This window comes from Capricornis sumatraensis, chromosome 4 (assembly GCF_032405125.1).
Source record: "Capricornis sumatraensis isolate serow.1 chromosome 4, serow.2, whole genome shotgun sequence".
Classification (NCBI taxonomy): domain Eukaryota; kingdom Metazoa; phylum Chordata; class Mammalia; order Artiodactyla; family Bovidae; genus Capricornis; species Capricornis sumatraensis.
Genome location: NC_091072.1, coordinates 43,494,722 through 43,520,428, shown reverse-complemented (window position 1 = coordinate 43,520,428; position 25,707 = coordinate 43,494,722). Strand labels below are relative to the sequence as shown.

At 48.0% G+C, this 25,707-nt stretch overlaps 1 protein-coding gene across 1 annotated transcript in view; it reads left to right on the top strand.

Annotated features, from left to right (window-relative positions):
- DLGAP2 (DLG associated protein 2) overlaps nucleotides 1–25,707 on the top strand; it is a gene marked incomplete at its 5' end in the record, with an annotated part of 465,714 nt that overhangs the window by 178,936 nt on the left and 261,071 nt on the right. The window contains one exon of the mRNA XM_068969930.1: nucleotides 10,988–11,020. Coding sequence (XP_068826031.1) covers nucleotides 10,988–11,020 — 33 coding nt within the window. The remainder of the gene's footprint in view (nucleotides 1–10,987; nucleotides 11,021–25,707) is intronic.

Sequence of the window (25,707 nt, the reverse complement as noted above, 5' to 3'; positions counted from 1 at the left end):
GTGGGTCAGCAGTGGCCTACTGCAGCGGCAGGGGTGCAGGAGACCTAGTCACACAGCCTGGGGCTTAAGCCTCTTGGAGGAGGCTGCCATTAACCTCCATACAGCCACAAGCAGATGACCCACAAACTACAAAACAGTTATGCCAAAGAAATCCTGGCACTGTTAAGAAAGTTCTAGGAACCACAACAGATTTCCCAACCTGGGGATGAGGCAAAGGGACTGAGAGCCCCCAGGGAATTTGACTTTGGAGACCAGTGGGATTTGATTACAGAACTTACACAGGACTGGGGAAACAGACTCTTGGAGGGCACAAACAAAACCTGTGCACACCAGGACCTTTAATGTCCTCTGCTTATAAGTTAAATAAGCAGCGTGACAGTGTACAGCCTTGACATACTCCTTTCCTGATTTGGAAACAGTCTGTTGTTCCCTGTCCAATTCTAACTGTTGTTTCTTGACCTGCATTCAGATTTCTCAGGATGCAAGTAAGGTGGAGTAGTATTCCCATCTCTTTAAGAATTTTCCACAGTTTGTTGACCAACCTAGACAGCATATGAAAAGCACAGACGTTACTTTTTTGACAAAGGTCCATCTAGTCACAGCTATGGTTTTCCCAGCAGTCAAGTATGGATGTGAGAGTTGGACTATAAAGAAATTTGAACGCCAAAGAATTGATGCTTTTGAACTGTTGGAGAAAACTCTTGAGAGTCCCTTGGACTGCAAGGAGATCAAACCAGTCAATCTTAAAGGAAATCAGTCCTGAATATTCATTGGAAGGACTGATGCTCACGCTGAAATTCCAGTCCTTTGGCCATCCAGCGCGAAGAACTGACTCCTTGGAAAAGACCCTGATACTGGGAAAGATTGAAGGTGGAAGGAGGGGACGATGAGATGGCTGGGTGGCATCACCAACTCGATGGACGTGAGTTTGAGTAAGCTCTGGAAGTTGGTAATGGACAGGGAAGTCTGGCGTGCTGCAGTCCATGGGGTCGCAGAGAGTTGGACACAACTGAGCAACTGAACTGAACTGGAAAACAGGATGGTATTTCCTCAAAATGCTATACATAGGATTAGCCTGTTACCAGAAGTTCAATTTCATGGTATATATCCAAGAGAAATGAAACGTGTGTCCACTCAAAAACCAGTTCACAAATGTTTATAGAGGCATTATTCATAATAGCCCAAAATACCAATAGCTCAAGTGCCCACCATGAAATGGATAAATGAATCATGGTATATCCATTAAATTAAATATTACTTAGCAACCAAACAAAAGGAAGTACTTACACAGGCTATACCCTGGATGAACCTTGAACACATTTTTCTGAGTGAAGCCAGTCACCCATCACAGCCACATGTTACAGAACTGATGTACGTGAAGTGCTCAGAATTGGCAGACCTGTACAGAATTAGATTAGTGGCGTGACTGCAAGGGGCTGAGCTGATGAGGGACTGGAGGCTGACTGCTAAATGGTACAGGATGAAAGTACTCTAAAACTGATTGTGGTGATGGCTGTGGGACTCTGTAAATATGCTAGAAATCATTGAATTGAGTTTAAATGGGAAAATTGTATGGTACACGAATGGTATCAATAGATCTGTCATGATAAAAAAAATCACTAAAGAAAAAGAATGAGTAGTCATTTTCAAAGGGGGAGCAAAAGGGTACACTTCGTCCCCTCAGCATGTGCAGAGGCACGGGTGAAGGGTCCTGACTTGGTCTGTGAGCGTGGAGTGGTCTAGTGTGGTTCCAGTTTAACCTGGAGGGTAGGTGCTTCTGTTCCGTGCTAAGAGGTGCTAAGAGGTGAAGGCTCTATCATTTAGGAAATGGACCTATTAACAGAATCAGAACACGTTTAATTTCCACATTGAAACTTTTGTTGAAATTTGTTCCTGTTACTTATATATTATCAATAACTACCTTTCAATTCAAATGAACACATTTGACCTTCTGAATATTCTAAGTGTGCTATGAATAGGACTCCTGTATGTCTTCTAAACACTTTGTCATCACTGCATAGCATTTGGTCACTTCAGTGTTCAGGAAGTGGTCCCAATGAGATTGGTAAATGAAGCAGAGAACTAACCTAAAAATGTAAGAGTCCTAGAAATTTTCAATAAAAACGGAAGTAAAGAAACAGTTTTCCTACTAATCACAATCATGTTCATGAAAATTAAAAGGTGAAGTGGTGAGGCCTCTGGATCACCAGCTACTGCTCAGACTTCCGCCCGTCTTCCCCTCTTCTGTGCCTCTCTGTTGATGTTACCTGTTCCTCCTCAGCCCCTTCGCCGTGCAGATGCCCTGGATTTGTGGGGCCACTCACACTGTTGTGCATTGGGGTGCAGCATGGAGTATGGGTTGGGTGCCCATACACGTTCAGCTTCTCAGATTTGGTGACAAGACTTGCACTGTAGCTATGTTTGGCTCCAATTTAGAGAGAGATTTTATACAGTCTAAACTATCACAAAGACTTGTTCCCTTTGAAAAATAAATTCAGGCTAAATTCAGAAACATTTTAAAGACTCTATACTTTTTTTTAAGGTAGGTTTAACTCCCTTTTAACTTCTTCCACTGCATACACATGCCAAAAATGGGGGAAAATAGGTTATGATAAGTCAAAAAATAGAAGATACCAATTCAGGTGGAGCTGAAGTGTGACAGCCATCACCTGGCGAAGGATGTTCCAGCTTTTGCAGCGGAGCTCTTTCTGTGTGGCAGCCTGAGTAACGAGCCCAGACTTGACAATAAGGAGCCGCCTTTGTCCGTGATGCTGAACGGCGCCTCGCTTATCAGCTCCTGTGAGTCCTGCTGTAATAGATGAGTACCTTGCCACAAACAAAGGAAGAGGCTTCAAAATAAGTGCTATTTTGCTGACACTTTGGGACAAACTAAGGACGCACTGATGTCAGGGCAAGGATATTTGTTACAGAAGGTTCCAGTGGAGGTATTTATGGCTCAGGGAACTGAAAGTCACCCTGCAGCAACCTTGGACCCCTCGTTACTAAGGGGCTCCTGTTGGGGTGCCCATCCTGGGTCTCCTGTTTTGTCACAGGGTTGCAGACTATTGGGTTCTTTAAGTATTTCATACAAATTTCCTTTAGTTTGACAATGATAAAATAGGTCATGTCCCACGAGGCTAATATTTATTTTCTGTGTGAGATTATCAGAAATAGATATGGCATTTGACTGAACATCTATTTTTCAAAGCATCATTAAATGCTTATGAGCACCTATGAATATACCATTCTACATCACAAGGATTCGCAGTGCAAACACATACATGCGTGTGTGTGTGTATGTGTCCATTTCTTTGTCTGTGCCAATCAGAGCACAGAAGGCATACAGACAGTAGAAGCATTTGTATAATTACATGTGAATAAAAATGTATGTATTTATGTTTATATTTATATATTATATAGTTACACATATTTGCATTCATATACATACTCATATATTTAGGTATGCATGTATACATGTGTGTACATATATATGTGACTAGGTCCCTATGGAGATATTAGTCAAATGAATGACTAAATATTTATGTAAATGTAGTTGGTGTGGCACAAACTACTTAAGGATTGTCAGCTTATACTGATAGATTGATGAATAGGGATTGATTATAATACAGTGTAAACCTTGGGGCGATTTCCTCTTCAAAGGAGGAATGGAATCTCCATTTTCAAAGACTCTTCTAATTCTGAGAAATACCTGGTATGAGTGCAAGGAATGCCTAGCTGTGGGCTCTGCACAGCCCAGCTAGAGGGGAGACAACCCCCCTAAACCATTGACTGAAGTGTAAAGACCCGCAGGGCCCATAGGAAGAGGTAGCTGGTTTGCCTCGGGGCACCTGGTCAGTGGGGTGTGTCGACTGAGGCTGGTCCTCAGGAGGGGTGCGAGACACGATGACAGGGCAGAGGTGACAGCGTGACCAGCATGGGGACTCTGGTGCAGCAGTGGGGTGGACCTGGGTAGGGGGCAAACACAGGAGGCTGTCCAGGTCCAGATGGTGGGAGTGGCATCTCTGCTGGAAGCAGACACCTGGGGGGCCAAGGGGCCTTCAGCACCAGCAGCTCTGGGTCTGTGCGTCTGAGTTTGGGACATGTCGTCAGCATATATGACGGGTCCTTCAGGTCATGTAATTAAGTGAACTCACCCAAAGAAGCCTTGAAAAGTGAGACAAGCAATGGGTCAAGAGCAGGGCCTGGGGGACATCATGTTTTTAGGAGAGAGGTTGTTATGGCAGCTTGTGATATTGAAGAGACTGAACTGGGGCAGCTCCTTGGAAAACAAAAAATTAAGTTTAGCATAGCATCTTGATGCCATTTCTGTGAGGACAGTGGAGTTGATGGGAGAGGACTGCTTGCACCCTTGAGTATTTGGTCAATGCTGAGAAAAGAAATGGCAGGAGCCTCCCATGTCCAGAATCCTTAGGTGTCATGGCTGCGTCTCAGGAGCATCTGTCACCCAGAAATATTAATAGATCCCTGGTCCTTACGGCCACCTTGCCCACACGATCAGCCAGAGGAGAATGCCTTCATGTCTTTGGGCATCTGTCTTTCTGGCTGAATGAAAGAAGTATATATATACACTATTGATACCATGTATAAAATAGATAACTGATGAGAACCTACTGTACAACTCAGAGCTCTGCTCAGTGCTCTGTGGTGACCTAAATGGGAAAGAAATCCAAAAGAGAGGGGTTATATTCATACATGTATCTGGCTCAGTTTGCTGAAGCTACCACATTGTAAAGCAACTATACTTCATAAAAATTAATTTAAAAAAGAAAAATAATCTAGTCACTTGCGTTCAGTAGTCCTGGGAAGTATTAAGATTGGAGTCCTAAGCAGCATTGAATTCATAGATAAAAATGATGGGAAAACAGAGTGGCCTGTCAGTGCTACACTGGGAACGCTTACTCTGGGTCACTTTGCATCCCAGCGCATCTCTGCCTGGCAGTGAGCATGCATTTGAATTGAAGAATCTTGGAGAAGGAAATGGCAACCCACTCCAGTATTCTTGCCTGGAGAATCCCATGGATGGAGGAGCCTGGTGGGCTACAATATAATCTTAGGACCCTGTTTTTCCTGAGAGATTCTAAGAAATCATTTAACTTCCTTAAATCAAGCTGTCTTGGAGGGTAGGTCAGCTCCCCAGAAACATTCCAAAGCCAACCATGGCAGTGGGTGGGGGGTGGGGCATTGACAGCTGGAAAGGGGTAAGCAGAGATGTGAGCTCACAGGTGATGTGGCTTCCAAGCAGGTGAGAGACTCCACATAGAAGTCATCTTGACAAAATATTTTGAAAATGATTAGAAATAAACTTGTGTGCTTTCCTTCCCCCAAAGGGTTCCCCCATCTAGACAAGTCCTGCTCCTCCTGCAAACCCAGGTTACTCTTGCCAACCCCGGGCACTCCTAACACTTGGTGACTGATCAGTATGTACGAGGTTTGGGGGAGGATTTACGTGATGACGTCATTCACTGCTGGACCGGCCCTGGGAGTAGAATCCACTGCTCCCCCGTCGATAGGCAAATTGTGTCCTGTGCATTTGAAATTGGAACAAAGACAAACTCAGATGATGGTAATATTAACAGCTAATATTTATAGGTGGACTTTGTGCCAGAAATATTGTTTTCCTTTCGTCTTAACCTGTGTGCATTTTAAAGAGTGCCTTTCCAATTACAAATTCACATACGTTCACCAAGAACTCAGTTCATCCTCTCTGTCTCCCACCTAACCCCTAGGACCACCCTCCTGCTGGTCTTACTTAGAGATAACTTCTGGTGAAATCTGCTGTTTACCATTCTAGGCTTCCCCATACATTTATGAATACACAAAACCACGTGTCACAGTATAATATTATCAGTGCCTACCACCCAGCATAAATTCTCACACCCAGTAGGCTCTCTATACATATTTGTTGAATGATATTAAAGGCAACGCTTTCGTAATTGGAAGATGCAGTGTTCAACCCTTGACTGTCTATTTTTTAATGTTTCAGTTTTTCCATTTTAGTACACAAGAGTGCATAGAATGAGCAAATTATGATTTATTCATGTGTTCCTTGTTGATGAATAGTCAGGTTTCTTGAGCTATTCTATTTTGTCAGGTGATATTCTCAGATAGTCCTGTTGTCTTACGGTCATGTTACTGTATACCACGATGTCATTGTAGGGCCGTGCTGTGGCCTGTCCTGCATGACCAGAGTCATGCTGTCCTTTTGTCATGTTAGTGTAAGTTGTGCTGTCTTACAGTCATGCTCTCGTCGAGCACATATTGTCTATAGTTGTGTCATCATGTATGTTATGTGTATTAACCATGCAGTGGTGTCATACAGCCATGTCATGCCTGTATGTATGTCCTGTTATCATATCACATGTTGTCATATCAGCACATGGTTGTGTCATATAGCTGCTCCATGTTTTGCCATGTAGCCATGTTGTCCTGAATCACACAGCATCACCCCAAGTGCACAGGTGAGTGACGCCATATCACTGTGCCCTCTGCGTGTCTGGAGAGCATCCCTGGTTCCATTCGAGGGGTGTTTTGCCTGCGGGGCTCTTGCTGTGGACCTCCTCCCCATGAGAGCACACGGAGCATCCTGTGTCCTGACTCCCAGCTGTCCTGAGGCTTCGGAGACGAAGGGTTCGCCTCCCCTTTACTCCCGGCCTGGGGGAGCGAAGGCAGACTGGGCACAGGCACAGAGTACGGTTGGCCCAGCCCACGGCCCAACCCTCTGAGACCACGCCCCCACCCACCCTGGCCACGCCCTCCATCTCAGGCCACTCCCCCAATCCAAGCCTTTCCTCTCCCCCTGCCATGCCTCAGCTCAGGCTTCACCAGCAGCTGAGGTCGCACAACCCCTCAGGCCACGCCCCCTTCCCAAGCCACTCCCACTGCCCAGGCCACGCCCCTGGCTCATACCACGCCCCCAGCTCTGGTTTCCCAGGTCACCCTCCTCTGCTGCAGCCCTGCCCCCGGCCGACTGCCTTCTTGGAGCACCGGGACCCCGTCTGCTTCCTGCTGATGGAGCATTGATGGGAAGAAGAAGCCTCAGGAAAGGGCTGCCCTCTTCTTAGTGCTCTTGAAGTTGGCTTTGCCTGCAGCCCTGGTGGCCTCGCAGGTCTGTGCCAGCGAGCTTGGCAGGACACCTGCAGGGCTTCTGAGCGTCAGCTGTCCCCCCTGGGCTCCTTGGGGAGCTGCTGTCAGCTCACCCCTGGGTCACCTCGTGAGAAGGGCGGGCAGGTGGGAGACGGAGGAGGTGACTGACTCACCCACAGGCCTGAGATAAGCAGCTCCGCTGCAGAACACTTTCTGGGTTCACACCGGCCTCCCTCTCCACGGAAGGATGAGAACATGTGTGCACTTGCACAGGAGAATGAACTAGCTCCAGCAGGCCAGACCTGCAGCGTGGGCACCGGCGAGCTCTCCAGGGTGCACCTGGAGCGGGGACAGATTTCTCTCTCTCGTGTCAATTAGCATATGTGAGTGTAGTCGTCTCCTAATGTAAAAGAGACTCTGCACTAATGATGATGAACTCATAATGCATCATGTTTATTCCCTCATCACTGCTGCAGTCTTTACTGGGGGTCTCTGGGGAAGAAGGTGATAACACAGACAGAATCCCGTGGGCCCACGGGATCCCACCTTTCCTGTCACGGGATTCCAGGATGTGATCAGCTGGTGCAGGGCTTGGGGATATGTCTGAGCACAGGGAGGCAGAAGCCTGAAAACACAGAGCCAGAACCTCACCCACAAAGCCCCACTCAGTGCCTGGTCTGTGTGTGTTCAATCTACTTTAGCAGCAGCACAACTCACCTTTTGGACGAGGACCAGATGGGAAACCAAGCGGGAGGGTCAGGGCTTTCACAGATCTCGCAGCCCCAAGTCGGGGAAGCCCCTCACCTGAGTGGTAGTATCCGCATCCACACTTGCCTGTGAATTAGCTGCTTTTCGGCAAATCCCAAGTGACATGAAGCCCATCAGCAGCCCATCGTCCCCAGGGTCTAGGTCCCCTGAGCCCATGGTCAGGGGTCCAGGCTGCACCCCCTCTGTCGCGTTGCCTGGTGCCAAATCACTCTTTCCACCCTCCTGCATGCTCCCTTCATCCCTGGACCGTCCTGCTCCTCCCCAGACTGCCTCGGTGAAGACGCTTCGTGGTTTAGACCAGTGAGCCCAGTTTCTCTCTCTGCCATGGCTCCTCCCGCTGCCGACTTGAATCCTGGGGAGGAGAGGAAGATCCCAGGTTGCAGACACTGACAGCCCCTCTTATTTGGGAGAAACGACCCCCAAAAGCCCCCTTGAGCTGCACCTGCTCACCCCAAGTCCACTCATGGCCGTGACATGAGCCCTGAGCATCCCGCTCCCTCCAGAGCTGCGGCCTCTCCTATGGCTTCCCAAACGGGGGCCTCAGGGCCTGGGCCTGGTGCCTCTGTCCCTCCCTGCCCCTGGCCAGGGAAGCCCCAGTGCTACCGTTCACTGCCTAAGTAAGTTCCTGGGGAGTTTCCCACAGCCTAGCCGTGGTTTCTGCTCCTCTGAGCTGCTGCTGTTCACCGCACATTGTCCAGCCTCTGTGACATTAACCACATCGGCCTCTCTCAGGCCGTCTTCCTCCTGTCTGTACACAGGGCGCAGGACAGGATGGGGTGTGATTGGGGGGCAGATAGTCCTGTCAGGTGACAGGGAATTTACAGGAGGTGTGGACTCGGTGGTCTTCATCTGTTTCTGGGAGTGTTAGTGTTCTCACGTGGGCGTCCTGTGAGCTGACGGTGTCCAGGATCCTGTCAAGTCCATGGACCCGCATCCTTGGGAAGGGAGACACCTCATGTGTGGACCTCCCACTCCAGAGCCTCCCCGCTGCTGCTCGGGAGACGTGTTGCATTAGCTACTTCTCTGCGAGCTCGGGCAGGACCCCCGGGAAGGACAGACTCTACGCGTGTGCCTGTGCTGCCATGTGTGCGCATCCACCCCGTGTGTCCAGCCGCCAGCGAATCCCCAGCGCTGATGGGGTTTGTCCCTGTGCCATGGGCCCTTGTACCCAGACACGAGGTGGGGATCCCTGGGTGGGGGGGTCCTGAGGCCACGGCTCTGAGGTGCTCGGAGAGGCAGTAAGTGTTGTAGCTCAGAGTAGGTGTTATCACAGTGAGGTCCACGGCCCGCTGTCCACGTGGGTCACCATCTGGGGTCAGTTGTCATTCTGGCGTGTGTTTCTGATGGTGAGGTGGTAACATCTGGAGGTCACAACCCTGGTGATGAGGATCAGCCCTGACCAGCATGCCCACTCACACAGGCTCGGCACTCCCGACGTCTGCTTGTTCCCTCCAGCTTGTGGGGGTTCAGGTACTCTGGGAGCTGTTTACCCCATCTCAGGCTGGCTGCCCCAGGAGGCATTTGCTGGACGTACTGGGACCTCACTGCCTCCTGTTACCAGTGCCTGCGGCTCGTGGCAAAAGGCCATGCTGGACCTTTAGGAGAAGAACCTGTCAGACGTGCACACAGTGCTAAACCAGCTACTGCATGTCCTGGGCGTGACACACGGATGACAGATTCTTATGATCTTGCTGGAAATGATTCTTTAAAGGCTAAGGCCTAAATGCATTAATAATTGAATTTGAAATGGCATTTGCTTAAGACTGCGTTCTGGAGAAGTTAATATGCCACAGGCTCAACTAATACCGTCTCCCCACTTGTTCTTTGAACCAAAGAGTGATCCTTGGTTCATAGAATCTGAATTCCCTGAGGGTGTCAGTTACTGAGCCACCACCATCGTCATCATCATCGTGCTGTTACTGTGGTTTCAACTTGTGGGATAGTTTTGAACACATACAACATAACCTGGATGGAGATGAAGTCCACTGAGAATGTCTTGAATTTGTGGGTCAGTTTTGATGCAAATTCAGATATCATTGAATGATTCTTGTACCAAGTGAAAACCTGGTGTTGGTCCTTTCCAGGGCAGCATGGGCAGAGTGGGTCAGGGTCGAGGGTGGGGCTGGGCGTGAAGCCCTCTGCCCTGTGGCTGCCCCTCCCCCGCCCCATTGTCAGCTCACAGTGGTGACTTCCCCTCCCTGTAGATGGGCCCCCTGGACCCTTGTCACGGTGACAAGAGCCCCTGGGGCCTGGGACATCCCTAAATGCAGCCAGTGCTGGTGGCCCCACCTACACGGAGCAGCTGAGTGTGTGCAGCGTGCAGAGGGTGGGCTGCAGGAGCTCCTGGTGAGCTGGGGAGGGTGGGCTCCTTCACAGTGGGTCTTTGGCCTCTGTTTGGGGAGGGGGTGTTATATCTGCCCTGTGGGGCTTTCCCTTGGGCCTGGATTTGGAGGGAAGGGGAGGGGGAGAGACCCCAGGGCTGAGAGTCCTGTGTGCAGGCGGCTCTGCTGTCCAGGCTGCAGCTCTTCTGGAAAAGGAGGCCCTTTGTGTGGGGTCTGGGGAGATGGCCCCGCAGCCCCGCCTCCACTGTGCCCACAAGTGCCTGGCCTCTGCTAAGGTGCAACCCATGGCGGTGTCCCCGCGAATCTTGGGACCTCCCGCAGAGCCTGGTGCACAGTCATGGGCCTGATTTGTGCGCACTTGGTACTTGTCCATTTGCATGTTTTTACTGAAACACAGCCTTATACGTTTGCTCATAATTATTTGTGCTTGAGAGATCTAACAGAGTTGTAATCAAAATAAAGTTTTCAATATTAAAATTAAATGATAAATATATTGCTGTTATTTCAGCTGAGTAACATGAGTCACGTACAACTGTGAACGTGTGTATAGTGTGTACAGACGCATATGACACAGTTGCTGTCATTTAAAAACTGTATCATGTAAAACACCTGCAACAGTGGTTTCTTTACAATAAAATCTGCTGAGATGCAAGGTTAGAGCCGGTTGTCCTGCTGGGGCAGCCGAGTTGCAAGCCTGCCTGTCAGGCTGCCGCTGAGTCTGAGTCTGTGGCTGAGCCGGGACTGACCAACGTCTCTGTCTGTTCTGTTTGCAGAGTCACAGTGCACCCTCTGCGGAGAGCCGGAAGGTGAGTGCCCCTTGTCCCACGAGCCTCAGGTGGGCACACCGTGTCCTGTGATGGACACTGTGGAGCCCGTCAGAGGCGGGTTACAGATCCATAGCCTGGTCTTTGCAGTGTTTGATGAAAAAGTGAGGAGAAGAATCAGAACCGAGCATGGGACAGGCACTGGGCAGGAGATGCTTGTCTCCAGAGGAGAATTGGCATTGCTCCCAGACCACAGCACTCGGATGTGGATTCAGAAATGTTTGAGACATGTTTTTATGGGCTTTAGATAAATTAGCTGTTGTGCAACAGGCCTCACATGAAAGGAAGCCTCTGGGAGCCCTTCCTTCCTAGCTGTCAGGGTCAGAAGCTGAGAGGGTGGGGTCCGAGCAGCAGCCCCCCAGCAGCGTGTGGCGTGTTCCCCCCCCACAATGGGGCTTCCATCCACGCATGGGATCACACCACCAAGGAGGTGTCTGCCCACAAGTTGAAAAAAGAGTGAGCAAGGGGTTAACTTGAAAATCCCGTCAAGCCCTGCACTGCCTGGGTTCAGCCCTGCACTGCCTGGGTTCTGTGGACTGTTTGGAACTGCTCCAGTGCTGTCTGAGGGTCCTGTGGGGACACAGAGCTGTGGGTAGCTCAGATGCTGGTCTTAAGCTCCACTGGTATGGAAACATGACATCTGGGGCCTGGTGTTTCCAGGGTCAAACAACGTTTAAGGTCCTGGGGCAGCTGCTCCCGGATGACGGTTGGGAGCAGGTTTCATCTGTGTGATGTGGGAACCTCGGAGATGCCAGGGGTCATGGGGGGTCAGGGGTCCTGTGGGTTGTGGGTGTCCTGAGGTGTCTGGGGGTGACAAATGGAGTTCTCCAATGTGTCCTGTGTCTTTTCCTGTTGTCTCAGCTTCTTCCTGTCTTCCCCACATGGGCCGAGCCCATGCCTGGGCCTCCCATCTAATCCCCTTGTCCCCTGCGCCCCCGGTTTTTGTGGAAGTGTGTGCACACTGCAGGAGTCTTGAAGCATGAAGCTGTTGTACATGGTGGTGTCTGCAAACCCATGCTGAGTTTCACTCTCCACGTTGCCGTGAGCCGCCGTCTGTGTTCCGTGGGCTGACGGTGTGTGCGTGGGGTTGTTGCTGGTGAGTGGAGTCAACAGAGCCTGGTGCACAGGGAGGGGTGAAGCACTGATTCAAGCACACGTGTTGTCTGGAATCCAGGCTGGGTCGAGGGGTGTCAGTGTTTCCATGGATGCCCGGGGGGCAGGATGGAGTAGATGAGCCCTGGCTGGCCAGCAGCAGAGCACGGTGGAACCAGGACCAGGTCCAGCCAGAGGCCCAGCCCTACACTCAGACCCGGGCCTGCCCGACCAGGATAAGCTCGCGGCTGCGTCCACCTGCCCAAGGTCCAGGTCAGGAGTGCTGTCAGCCCAGCAGGAAGACCTGTTGGCGGAGGGGAGATGCATCTGTCCTTGTTCTGGGGCAGATGGGCTTGTGGATGTTTAATCAGAGTACTTGGTGTGAGAGTGACCCCAGTCATCCAGCTGGAGGGGCCCTGAGGGTCAGGGTGGTCTCAGGCTGCAGCCAGGTGGCCGTGGGACCAGGGCTGACCCCTCGCAGGACTCCTCCCCTCTCACAGTCATTTCAGGGTTTCAGCCATGCAAGTGGGGTTGCTCCACACCAGAGACCAGGAAAGATTGGATGGCAAGGCCTCAGCTGTGCTTTATTTTTGAAAAGCACGATCATATGAATATTCATACATTTTAAAATCATTTAAGTAATTAGTCTGAGTGAGGGCTGGCTGGGTGCAGTGAGCAGAATCTGAAATCAGCTTTTTTGTTCATAATTTCTTCAGCAGCTTCTATCAGTTAACTCATAAGCCTGCTGCAGAGCGAGGATCAGAGCCAGCGGCTGGCGGCAGGATGTCGGGCTCAGATCTGGGCCCATGCACTCATCACACCCGGAAGGTTAAGGCATCAATTGATGGAGCTCCCTTTCTTGTCAGGGCTGTGAACAGTGTTTCACCACTAAACCAGTCAAGTGGGAAACACCTATTTGCATTCTAATGATGAGTTCTCTGGGAGAGAGCAGTTCCTGGATCCAGATTGAATAGTTAGCATTGCCTCAGATGATAGTATCTGTCACACCAGTGAGACTAGGAACCAAGCTGATGGAGGCTGCAGACCTCAGGACTTTGAGGTTGTGGGCTCCTGCACTGCGGAGGCCTGCTTTCCGGAGACCATGAAAGTTTAATTGTGTTTAAAATGCAGATCACAGTTTGAACATGCCAGTTGCTTACACTCTCTACATCGCAAGGCTTCTGAAATTTGGATGACTATGTTTTTCTGAGATGAGGATGTTTAATGGAATTTATTGTTATTTATTGAAATCTTCCTTGCTACCCAGAATGGGGACCCATTCCAAAAAAAGAAAAAGTTTAAGATTTACTAAGAGCAGTCTTATTTGTTGACATAATTCTCTATACTAGTTTAATTTGATAAATTAGACCGTCTCAACTTGTACCATTGTCCTAGTGGTTCCTGTTGTCATTTAGACCCTGGGAGTAACTGGATGTCATATGGCAAGGTCACCTTCTAAGGTTTCCTTGACACTGAAAGTCTCTCTGAAGGTTTTGTATGATATAATCCATCACTGTAATACAGGGAGATGATTTAGGGTATATGGTGGTTTTCAAATATCATTGACAGATGCATGTTACCGCTTGCTTATTAACAAGACCACCAAGAAAACTGTGGGCCGTGGTGGGACCATAGCCATCTATTCGTGGACTTGTCTGTTTGTTTACACTCTGTGGTTCAACCTGGTCTCCTTCCTAAGAAATTTTCTGAGGTGGGAAGACAGATCCTGATGCCTGGTAGGGTCAAGGAGAACTTATTTGAAATCTGCTCTAATGTAATGACAGTGTCTTACATTTATGTCATTTAACCCAATTAAAACTAAGGAATGAAATAGGCTCTTATGATACAAATCTGGCATGCAGGAATGTGCTACAAAAATGTTATGATGGATTTTAGAAAAAAGACTTTTCAGTGATAGAGGCCTTAATATGATCACTTCAAAGCAATGGACCATTTGTGGTGGCATATACATCAGATCACTGGGAAAATGTTTGTAGAAATGCCAATCCAGAAACAAGATTAAGGTTAAAAATGGAAATTTTAACCAAATCTCAAAAAGTTTGAAGTGAGAGATTTTCTTTCTAAATCTGAATATTTTTTCACTTTGATCATTTAAAAACAGAAATTGCATACTGCTACTGGAATTTTGGACAAACATATACACTCCAATATTTTATTATAAATAGAATGAATCCAAAATACCTCTTCTCCCTTCATAACCCCTAAGTAAAAACAAACAAACAAAAAAGAATTTTCCCTGTATTTGTATTATTATGTTCTTGATTTTTTTTAAGTGCAAATATTCAAGATTTTCCCTACTAGTGACTATAAGCGATGGAAATTTCCGCACTATTTTTATACCTTAATTGAGAGTGTGTCATCCTGAGATTTTAAGGCCTCTCAACAATTAGGGAAAATAATACGGTTGCTTTTAGATAACTGGGCATCAGAGGGTTCAGAGAAAAGCATTCTCCGCTCCCTCCCAGCCCCCACCCCCGTCTGCAGAAATGGGGGTGTCGGTTCTCAAATAGCAACAACCAGTGCCCCTCTGGTTCTGAGATCATAGCTTTTTAATTGTATGCTTTAGATAAAAATTATTTTCTTCTGATTGTTCTTCTTGGATGGTTAGTGGAAGATAACCACCATTTATTAAGTTCTCCACATGCGCCAGGCACTCTAGAAAAAATTAGTGTTGCTTAGGAACTGAAGAATTCACCTAATTTGTGAGAGAAAACAGAACCCTGCTCCAACCAATCTGTCTTCCAGGACCTTAAAATGGCTTGTGTTATAGTGGAAATCAGAAAACACTGCCTAGGGGAAGACAGAGAATACTGTTCCTCATAAAAGTTTATGATGGGGGCATAGAAGCATGGATGACATCCCATCCCTGCTACAGACATAAAGTCGCTGTATGATTTTATCAACATTTGCTTTCAGCACATAGTTGAACTGGATAGAATGAAAGAAAGCAAGGGAATCACTTAGGTCCCAAGAATTAGGGGGGGATTGTAAATCTGAGGGTGGGCATGAGTCCTGAGGCAGTGGCCCCTGGGCAGTAAACCCCGAAAGGATGGGAGGCAGTCGGAGAAGAGGAGTGTTGCACGTGCAGCCTGGAGGCTCAGAGGGTAGGGGCGATGTGGAGGGATGCTGGGGCTGAGCCCCGGGAATGAAACCCAGAAGCTCAGTGAGCTTCCCCGTTTGTGAGAGAAGGCCTAGAGATCATCCGCCCGAGAAAGCACTGAAGGAAGCTTATCACATTTCCACGGCCATGGGTAGAACATGGTCACCAATGGTACGCACACTCCAGGCACGGATGTGAGATCTGAATTCCCATGAGCTGAGTCAGAGGTCCATGTGGTGAAATTAATGTGGACATTGTTCTAGAAGCAGAAGCGTTTAGGATTCTGTCCAAGCCTGACTGCTGTGGCCGATTCCAATCACAAATTATCTGCAGGATCTTTGACAAAATGGGGCTCCAGGAACTCCTTCTCCACTTAAAAATAAGCCTCATTTTAGATAAACATACAGTGAAATATTACATGTCGTATAAAGAAACTTCAGGGTGAGGAAACCTGGTAGAAGGATGAGAATCACCAGATCTGCAGAGGTGCTGGGTAGGTTTAAAGTTACTAAATAGATTCTCAAAAGGAAAAGAGGCCAGAGTTAAGGAAGTATCTGGTATGAAAACAAGGACAGATTATAAAAACAGTGTGTCTGGAAACAAGAAATGTCATTGAAATTCGCTGCCGTGTCCATATGTTGTAAGTGGATTTGACAGAGCTGAAAAGGGAAGAGCTGACTAGAAAAGTGATACGAGGCCATCAACTAGAGCTCCACACAGACTCGGGAAGGAGACATGAAGCAAGAATGCAGGTGCAGGCAGGGCTGCGAGAAGCCCAAGCGCGCGCCGGGAGTTAGGTGAGAGGTTAAGGAGAAGGCGGAGATGAGGCTTTGCTCACGAAGGGAAGGCTGAGGTTTTCCCAGAACTGAAGCAGCAGGTCTCGCCTCTTGATCCACAGACTGCCAGTGTTGAAGACAATAAATAAGGCATGCCCACATCTTATAAAGGGAAGCTACAGAATATGCGAGCTGAACTAGTGATCTTAAGTATAGCCAGAGACTGCGATGAAGAGGAGGCTTCCCGTCGTAAAGACTGACGCTAAATGGACTATAACCGACCATTTCTGAGAAAATAGAGGGAGTGGGGAAGATGCCACACATGCAACAGAAATCTCACCAGAAGGGGCGAGAAAAGGTGGAGGGGTGGGGCGGCACAGATAACAGAATCCATGAAAAGAGAGGGTGGAGGGGAGAGGGGAGGCACAGATAACAGAATCCATGAAAAGAGAGGGTGGAGGGGAGAGACTAAAGGGCTCAGATAACGCAGAATACATGAGAAAAGAGACTCAGGTGTTTTTACACATCAATAAAAGTATTTAACGATAAAAAGTTACAGTTCTTAGAAGCTAAAACAGTAGAACTGACTCAATATGCAAAAAAGAAGCAAGAAGAAAAAGAGGATTACAACGAGAAACTGACAGATCCAGAATCCGATGGGAAACCCTCACCTCAATTTTTGAGCAGAATCTTGCAGGAGGGAGCTGGTCCCCAGGGAAAGCAGAGGATCCAGGGCATTTCCCAGGCACCCAGCATCCCTGCTGGGAGCCCTGTCTGTTGTTTGCTGAAGGGAGATATTTCTGGCCGAGGTCAAGGTTTAGTCTTCTGCTTGACCTCAGTTCTTCTGTGCTGTGGCTCTGTGGCCACTGCACATGCTTGCCCAAACGGTCTGAGCTTTTATTGGAAATGTTTGCAGGAGTCCAGGACCCTCTTGGCTCCAGAGGAGCAGACATTCCTTGGACCACACTCTCTCAGCAGAGCATCTCTGCGTGCCCTCCCTAGGGCCATGAGTTAACACATGGACCCTCTGGATTCTGGTCCTACATCCTAACACAGAACTGCAGGAGTTCACAGACAGGCTGCAGAAGGGCTGGTGGGGACTCTGTGTGTGTGTCTGAGATGAGGAGGAAGGGAGATCATGGGACACACAGGACTGGTTGACATTTGTTATCTCAGCAGAGCTTAGTTTCCTGTGTACAGAGAAATGAGACTTGCAATATATTTGTATTAAATGTAGAAAAGTCCAGAAAAGCCTTCAGGGACTAGCTGGCGCTCCGTCTCCCTGCTGGTGCTCTGGGTGCTCTCCATCACCTGCAGACACTCACCCTCTGGACGCCTCTGTGCCCTGTTGTGCTTCCTCTCAGCCTTCCTTGCCTCCTTCTTCCTCTCGGAGTTCCTGCTGCAGCTCAGCACGTGTCAGATTCGGAGCTGAGCGCTGGTCTGTCGGCACTTTGAGCACAGGAGCCCTGTCGCTTCATCTCTGCCCCCGACAAGCCCATGTTCCTGACTGTAAGGGTGTCTGGTCTTATTGTCGACTCAAGTAGTTGTATAAGCTATGCTTCGACTCAGAGGTGAAGCCACAGCCATTATGTGTAATAGAACAGAGTGAAAATGGATATGAATTGCACATACCATCTGGTGTCTGAGACTGTCACAATTATGCATTTATGCAGAATGATATAAAATGCACAAATGAACCCTAATTTGCAAATTTCTTTTTTTTTTAGATTATGCAATATCTGAGTTTTAGGCATTCAGCTGGCACTGAAACAATTTTAACTCATTACTTTGCTCAAAGAATAAATAAATATTCTGTGTTTCTGGTCACTGGATAATTTAAATATCAGATTTCAAGTTTTCTATGTGTAGATAAAGTGCTGTCTATTTTCTTGCCAGTAAACTTATGCCTGTTTGTTGCTTTCTGAAGCATGAATGAGAGGTGAAAGCGCACATGCAATATATGTACTTGAATGCTGCTGCTGCTAAGTCACGTCAGTCGTGTCCGACCCTGTGCAACCCCATAGACGGCAGCCCACCAGGCTCCCCCGTCCCTGGGATTCTCCAGGCAAGAACACTGGAGTGGGTTGCCATTTCCTTCTCCAATGCATGAGAGTGAAAAGTGAAAGTGAAGTCGCTCAGTCGTGTCTGACTCTTAGCGACCCCATGGACTGCAGCCTTCCAGGCTCCTCCATCTATGGGATTTTCCAGGCAAGAGTACTGGAGTGGGTTGCCATTGCCTTCCCTGACTTGAATGCTGAGAAGGGTCAAATCAGAGGTATTCCTAGTAATTCATAATAAACCACCCTGCAATACTGGGAAGGATGGATAAGGAGAAATTTAACATGAGGGCAGGCTCTGACATTCGTCTTCCCTGTTAGAATGTTGCCGTCGGGAATGCACGAACTTTGTTCTAAAATTTGAATCTTATTCGTATCGTCTCAGGATCCGTGGATAAAATAACCCCCATTTAGGTTGCCTTTTGGTTGATCTGATGAGATTTCAGTGTCGTCAAGAAAATTCTTTCCGTCTTCTCAAGCTCTAGAGAAGAGAGAAGTGAATGCTTGTGTTCCCTGAGAATGAGTCCATGCAGAGGGTGCATTATCTCCACCCTTCACCTCTTTTCCTGTGATTTTCTGAGCCTGAGTTTTGAACTGTACATCGGCAAACGTTGTGAGAGCCCTTTGGGAATCTCATTCTGAGGTGCCAGGTGCCGAGTGCTCAGATGTTTTCAAAGACAAGGAAGCATCTCTGTGCCTTGGACCTTCAGGCGGAGTAGGCTCGGGGCTCAGTGACCGTCCTGGTGCCGCCAGCCTTGGAATCCACCTCCTCCAGTGGGTCCCCAGAGCAGCAGCAAGGCCCTGCCAGCCAAGAGACACGTCTCAGATGGACGGAGGTGAGGAGGAGGCCTGGCGGAGCGTCAGAGTCATGGCTCAGCCTCTGGGGCTCCAGGACAGCAACCTGCACTCTCACGCGCCGCCTTCCCTCCTCTGGTGACTGGGCTGTGCCTTCATCCTTGCCTTCCTCTTGGTTGTTCTTCTTTTTCCTGCCTGCATTTCACAAGCACTGACTGAGTCCCAGGACTCCTCACTGGGTGCCAGGAAGGAAAGCTGGAAGGCATTGCAAGCTATACGAGCTCTGAGAATGTGCTGCAAAGACTATCCATCATGGTCCGCAGTGTCTGCCATAAGTGATTCACAGAAGATATGACTTGAAGTCAAGGTCGAACAGTTGACCTTTCTCCAATACTTGTCCAAGTTTGTGTTTACAGTTTGGCTGGGTTTTAGGAGTTACTTGTTTTTAAGTGACTGACAGAGATGAGAAACACCTCTCACTGAATCCCTTGTTTTTTATTAATAATATATATTCATAATTTTGCTTTTCTCTCTGATTGTTACATCTCATTACCAACGTTATGAATAACAAGTTATTGAGTCTTCCCAGTATCTATCAGTGTAGAATGACCTTGGAGGTAAACTTTCCAACATAGAATTTCTGTGTTCTTCCCCAGCCAATCTTGTGATCAAATGACCCAGAACTCAGGCTATGGACTTACAAGTTAGCAAAAGGCTGGCAAGTGCTTTTAAAAAGAGAACAGTTGCTGTGGTGTCACAGACAGACCAGTGGTCTTGGATCCAAGAAAGCAAACTAGATGTCTGACTCATTACCCTAAAAATGTTGAACTAACAGCAGTTCTCCCTTCATGGGATCCCTGAGGGGTCCTGTGAGAGAACATGCGTGGAGGTGACTGCTTTCCTGGCTGGCGAGCGTTCTCAGGAAAGGCCTGGCCCTCAGGTACGCTCCAGGTGGTAGATTTCTTCCACTTCTCTTTCCCATGTGTCCCTCTTGAAAAGGCCCCTCCCTTCCCACTGTAGACACACTGTCTTCCCTTCAGCTCTGCTCTCTGTTGACCATGAACACTCCCTACCCCCCGCCCCACCTGTGGACCATGGGTGGCTTTGTTTCCTAAACGTCGAGTGGCCTCGTCTCACCAACATGGGAAATGGCGTGCAGGTAGGGGCTGTGTAGCCTGAGCAGGATCAGGAGTGTCAGAGACGCTCAGCCACGTGTGATGAGAGGATAGTCAGGAGCCTTCAGCGTGCTGAAATGTGTTTCTCTGAGACGAGAAATGGAAGTAAAAGCAGGATATGCGGTGGGCGAGGGAGAGCCTTTGATGGATGTGACCACTGATCATCTGAACTTCATTAATAGGATACAAAATCGTTGGCTCTGCCCTTAAAAATGGGTGTTGAAATACATGCCTGTTTTGGCTCTTGCCTTATATCCAAAGTTACTCACTTTCCTGGAGAGAAACACAGTGTGTGCCTCCGGGGACAGGAGAGTGGGGCCAGGAATCAGGGGCTGGTGGTCCAGCTTCTTCCTGTTGATGGAAGCGTGAGCTTTCATGAGAAGCTGACCCCGTGGACCTGCTGTTTGCAGCCAAAGCGTTTCCCAGTTGTGTGTCTACACACACACACACACACACACATCTACAGAGAGAGCTGTTAGCTTCTAATGTCTCGTTCTATTTTCTAGATACTCAGCATGGACATCAGATTGGTTTTCATGATGTTACACATCATTGACCTTCAGTTTAGGGAAACCCAGTGTCTTACTGTGAGATGAGTGGCGACAAAGGCAGATGGTAACAAATTGTTCAGAATTGTGACTAGGGCTGACCCACTTCCTGTTGTTCAAGTTCATAAGTCCTCTACCTCTTTATGAAACCGATGGCAGTTTAGGCAGACTAACTATTGCCAGGCTAATTAATAAATTAAGCTAATGATAAATGTACAAAATAAAAATAAGTGAAAAGAGGGGAAAGAGTATAAATTAGGAATACAAGATTAGAACTAAACTGATTTTGAAACAAATCCAGCTTTCTCCCCTTAGAACCTGTAGACCTTAAACAAATTTTGTAACTTCACTGAGGCAGAAACCTTCATCTGCAAAATGGGTAGAACAGTATCTACATTTGAAGGCAATTTTAAGATTGTAGTGGCTAGCATAGTGCCTGCATGTGTAGGGACTCAGTGATGTGTGTATCTGTTTCATTTACTTTTTTGCTCAGTTGTTGATTATTCCATTTCTGCATATTTATTCTGTGTCTAGTTGTCAGGTATCATTCTAGGTATTGGGGCAATACAGAATGGGGAGATAGCTGCACATCTCAAGAAACACTGACAAAATGGCAGTTGTAATAAATAGTTATAAATAAACCAATGGCTGTAACAATGATGATGATGAAACAGGCATAGTGAAATAATTTTACAATTGTAGTAAACAATTTTACTACTCCCAGTTCAGTTCAGTCTCTCAGTCGTATCCGACTCTTTGCAACCCCATGAGGCATGCCAGCCTCCCTGTCCATCACCAACTCCCAGAGTCCACCCAAACCCATGTCCATCGAGTCAATGATGCCATCCAACCATCTCATCCTCTGTTGTCCCCTTCTCCTGCCCTCAATCTTTCTCAGCATCAGGGTCTTTTCCAATGAGTCAGCTCTTCGCATCAGGTAAAATTTGGCCCTTAAGGTAGAGAGGCTGCTCAGGGTAAGGAGAGAATAGAGGATGAGAGAGAGAATCTTTCTATTTAATTTTTTTACATCTTAGGACTCCTGTAAAAGGTAGCTATAGAAACCTTCCACCTCTGTCCGCCAGAACAGTTTCTCTTCCTTGACAGAAGAGAGGGCCGGTCAGAGGGACCCGTCCCACCCCGTGATGCCTGGTCAGCACCTGAGTCAGTGCCCTGTGCAGGTCAGCAGACGCCTGTGGGCTCAGGCAGGGTCCCTCGCTGTCGCATCACCAGCAGATTCCTCGGGGCCTGCACCAGAGGGGTTCCCGACCTCTGTCCTGATGCTCTCAAAGGCTCAAGAGGAAAGCAGGGAAGAATAAGCACCCAAACGGCTCTTCCCTCAGTCCTCCAGACCTCACCATCCTTGGCTTTTGGTCCGGGAGGGGCCCAGACTGGGAGAGGTGTAGGCTGATGTGGCTGCTTCTGAAAAATGCTCAGTGACCTTAAGTAAAACAAATTTCCACTCAGGTCTTCCTAGGAGTGATTAGCTGGGGGGTGTCTTTGCAGTACGCCCAAGTGGGCTCTGCACAGAGGCACCACACTGAGGTGGGGCTCAGCTCTGACGCAGATGCCACATGACAACTGAGCAGGCTGATTGGCTTAAATGTAGGACATTGACCTGATATCAGTCCTTTAATAGGCCCACGTCCTGTTGGTTTTGAACAATATCACTAGAGTGATTTCAATACGCTGCTCCTTCTCAAATCCTAAAACAGTTACTTAGGTATTGTGAAGCAAAAACAAGAGAGTTATGTAATCAGATTTAAGAAGTAATTAGAATAACATCATTTTAGGTAAAACGTGAGATAATTGAATTTGAACGACTGTCTCTGCAATCAGCACTTGTTTCAGGTCTGGGGTCCAGGCCACGCCTGTGAATTGGTGCCTTTAGAGGGTCTGTGAAGTAGGAGGACATCAGCTAGGGGACAGATGACATCTGTTGGAAAGAAAGGCACGCACTCATGTAAATGCCGTAACATTGTAACTCTGCATTACGATGGTGCCAGAGAAGCAGCAAACAGTTTCAGCTGTGGAAGGAATGTTCAAATGCCCAGTAATGGACGTGGGGACAGCATCCGAGACCAGTGGTGAGCTGGACCCTGAAAGGGACAAAGGCCTGGAGACCATGGTGTTCGGGTTTGAAGGCTCCATAAGGCAGAAAGCATGAGCAGCTTTCCATATCAAGCTCCAGGCTTTTCATACAGCTCTTCAGGGGGCCCATGAGCCAAAGGTGCACAGAGGTTCTGCAACCATGTGCAGAACTTTGAGCATCTGTGTCTGCTTCGGGGCAGAAGGACATAGTCTTCATCAATTTCTCCTAGAGATTTATGACCACAAAACGGTGAAAAGAGCCATGGGCTTGGGAGCCTGGAAGGAAGACCCTCAGTCTGTTAACATATCAACCCTTTGTGCTCCCATCTCCACCTCAGATCTCTGACAAAATCCACTTGACCCCTGGGAACTAACCTTGGTCCTGCCCGCTCCTGAACCCCTACTCAGGGCCTACGTCTGCAGTAAGATGGAGAAACTGTACTGCCAGATGGCTGCTGAGAGCGAGTTTTGTTTGTCTGGATGTGGTTGTCAGTTTGTAGACAGGCCTTCACCTGGACCATGAATACTCACCCTGACCCCTGGAGCCGCGTCGCTGGCCAGGCAGGAAACACCCACCTGACACATACAGGCTCGAGGACATAGGTGCCCCCCCACCCCAGCATCTCCGGAAGACTGGGATCCAGGAGGTTGCCCGCTGGGCTCGCAGCCCCCATTGTGACACTGAGGGAGTCTGCGCTCCACTGGCCCTCCACTCCTGGTGCAGCGTGCCTGGGAGCTCAGGGCTAGGGGTGGGTGGGCGGGAGGAGGGGCCGGCCAGCCGGGCGGGGTGGAGGCCTGGCCAGGGGTCAGGCTTGAAGCCTGCTGATGGGCACAGACTGCCCGTCTTTCCCAGAAGGCCACCTGGCTCCCGGCAGCCCGGGCAGTTTACTGCATGAAAACATCAGTTTGAATTTGAATTTAATCCAAATTCTCTAGCCAATATGAATTCTTCAACTCAGAAGCTGTTTTTAACGAACTGGAATATATACTGCATGTTAAATTAAGATAACTTGTAGAATTCCCAGCGAGGAAAATGGGATTCTGTTCAAAGAGTGCTGCAAGAATGGCATTGATGTATAATTCCAAATGGGAAACTTTAAATGAATTTTATGTGGTTTAGTGCCTACAGAGAACTGTTTGACTCTGGGCAACTGGCTATATACTTATTAATATTCCTCCTGATTTTGAAATCAGTTTGAATCATTCTATAACCATTTTTCATTGAAAGTCTTGTCAATCTAAATAACAGCTTTATGATAAAAATCATTTAGAATGCTATGATGTCTCAGCCTAACATCACTGTCTGTTTATCACTTCTTAATTTGCATTTGTCAGATTTTTCTTACATGGAATATGCGTGTTTAAATTACACTGTAATGTATAGAAGAGATAAGATTATTTAAAATAGCAGTGCTTCGCTCCCCGAACGTCAGTGTGCTGGAGTGAACACACACACACACACATGAATATAACCGCAGGTCACTGGCATAGAACATAAGATGACTGACTTTGGATTCACTTTCTGAGGTAATTTTTTAAATTTATCTATTTTTTGTTTTAATGGTGGTCCAGCTCAATTAAACCTAAGAATTACATACCTAACATTCATACTAGTAAGAGGAGAGAAGAAATCCGCTTGCTCTTAATTTACTGACTTAACTATGCTTCATACTTCTCTAATTTCTTCATTGGGGAGCTTTTATTAAATACTCTTCATGATCCTTCCTGAAACAGCAGTGCTACCTGTAGCAGGCACGGCTGCACGCTTGCTGCTCTCTGCGTTGGGTTCAGCATTTCACAGCTCTCCACTTTTCTTCTCTGATTATTCCTTACTGACCATCAGAAGTGCAGCAGTGAAGTTGCCAGCCCAGGCACACATGATCCCTGAGAGCCTCAGACTGGGTTCAGAGCCACCTGATACCGCACCGGGGTCTGCTGTCTTCCTGAGCAGTGACACAGAGCATCTCTTGTTTTGTGTGTATAATGTGATAAAGATGAAGGATGAGGAAGAAGTCTTAGAAGGTCATGTGGTCTCCGCCCCTGGGTTGCAGTTGAGTAAATGCAGCTTGGGTAGGCAGAGCAGCAGCACTGATTCCTGAGCTATCTAGCTTGTGGCAGAGAATTTGGAATAAAGAAGGAAGACACGATGATAGATTTGTACCCTGTGTGCCAAAGGAATGTTCCATAAATCACATTCCTGAGTCGCCCTGGACCCCGCGCTGAAGCAGGACAGTGGTGGCTTCATCCGGTCACTGCTGTTTCGTCTGCCTGCGGCTGAAGCTCCTCCGAGCACCAGGTCCTGTGACCTGGTTGCCTTGCCTCCTCACACCTGCATGTCCACACAGCAGCACAAGCCAATGCAGAAGCTTCTCTTACCAGGCTTGGAATAGAAAACGGCCATGCAGGGCCTCTGGAACTTTTCACCCTTGAAACAAAAAAGAAAAGCACGTGAAATTCCATATAAACAATTAGAACTAAAATCAAGTATGCTTTCATTAAAAAAATCAATATTACTCTTTTTGAAGCCTTTATTTATTCAAGTTTTCCATATGTAAATTTTTTTTTCATTTTTATGATCATTTTATTTTGGCCTTATTAGGAAAGAGAACCACCACAAAACAGAAGCAAGGACAATGCAGGCAGAGGTCGCTCTTCCTCCCAGGCGTGTCTGAGCCCTCGCACTGGCTTTGGGGGTGTCCATGGAGGAGGGGTGCTGAGGCCTCCGTCCGTGACCTTCACCTTGCTGCGCTGCTTGCTAATGGCACGGCTTACTCTGCCTTTTGGCCTGACGTCTTTTCCCTGCTGTAGCTCAGTGCGTGCAAGTGCTTGTCTGTGTAGGAGCCCTGGGTTGTGTGTCTGACTTTCCATCGTCTTCCAAGGGAGCCCCCCACCCCCCTACTCTGGAGTATAACAAGCTGGTTTACTTTAACTGTACTGTTGACGACACCCATAAACTAGATTACATTGCTTAACTGGTAGATTTTTCTATCAGTGAAAGTTATTTGTGCATCTTGGGT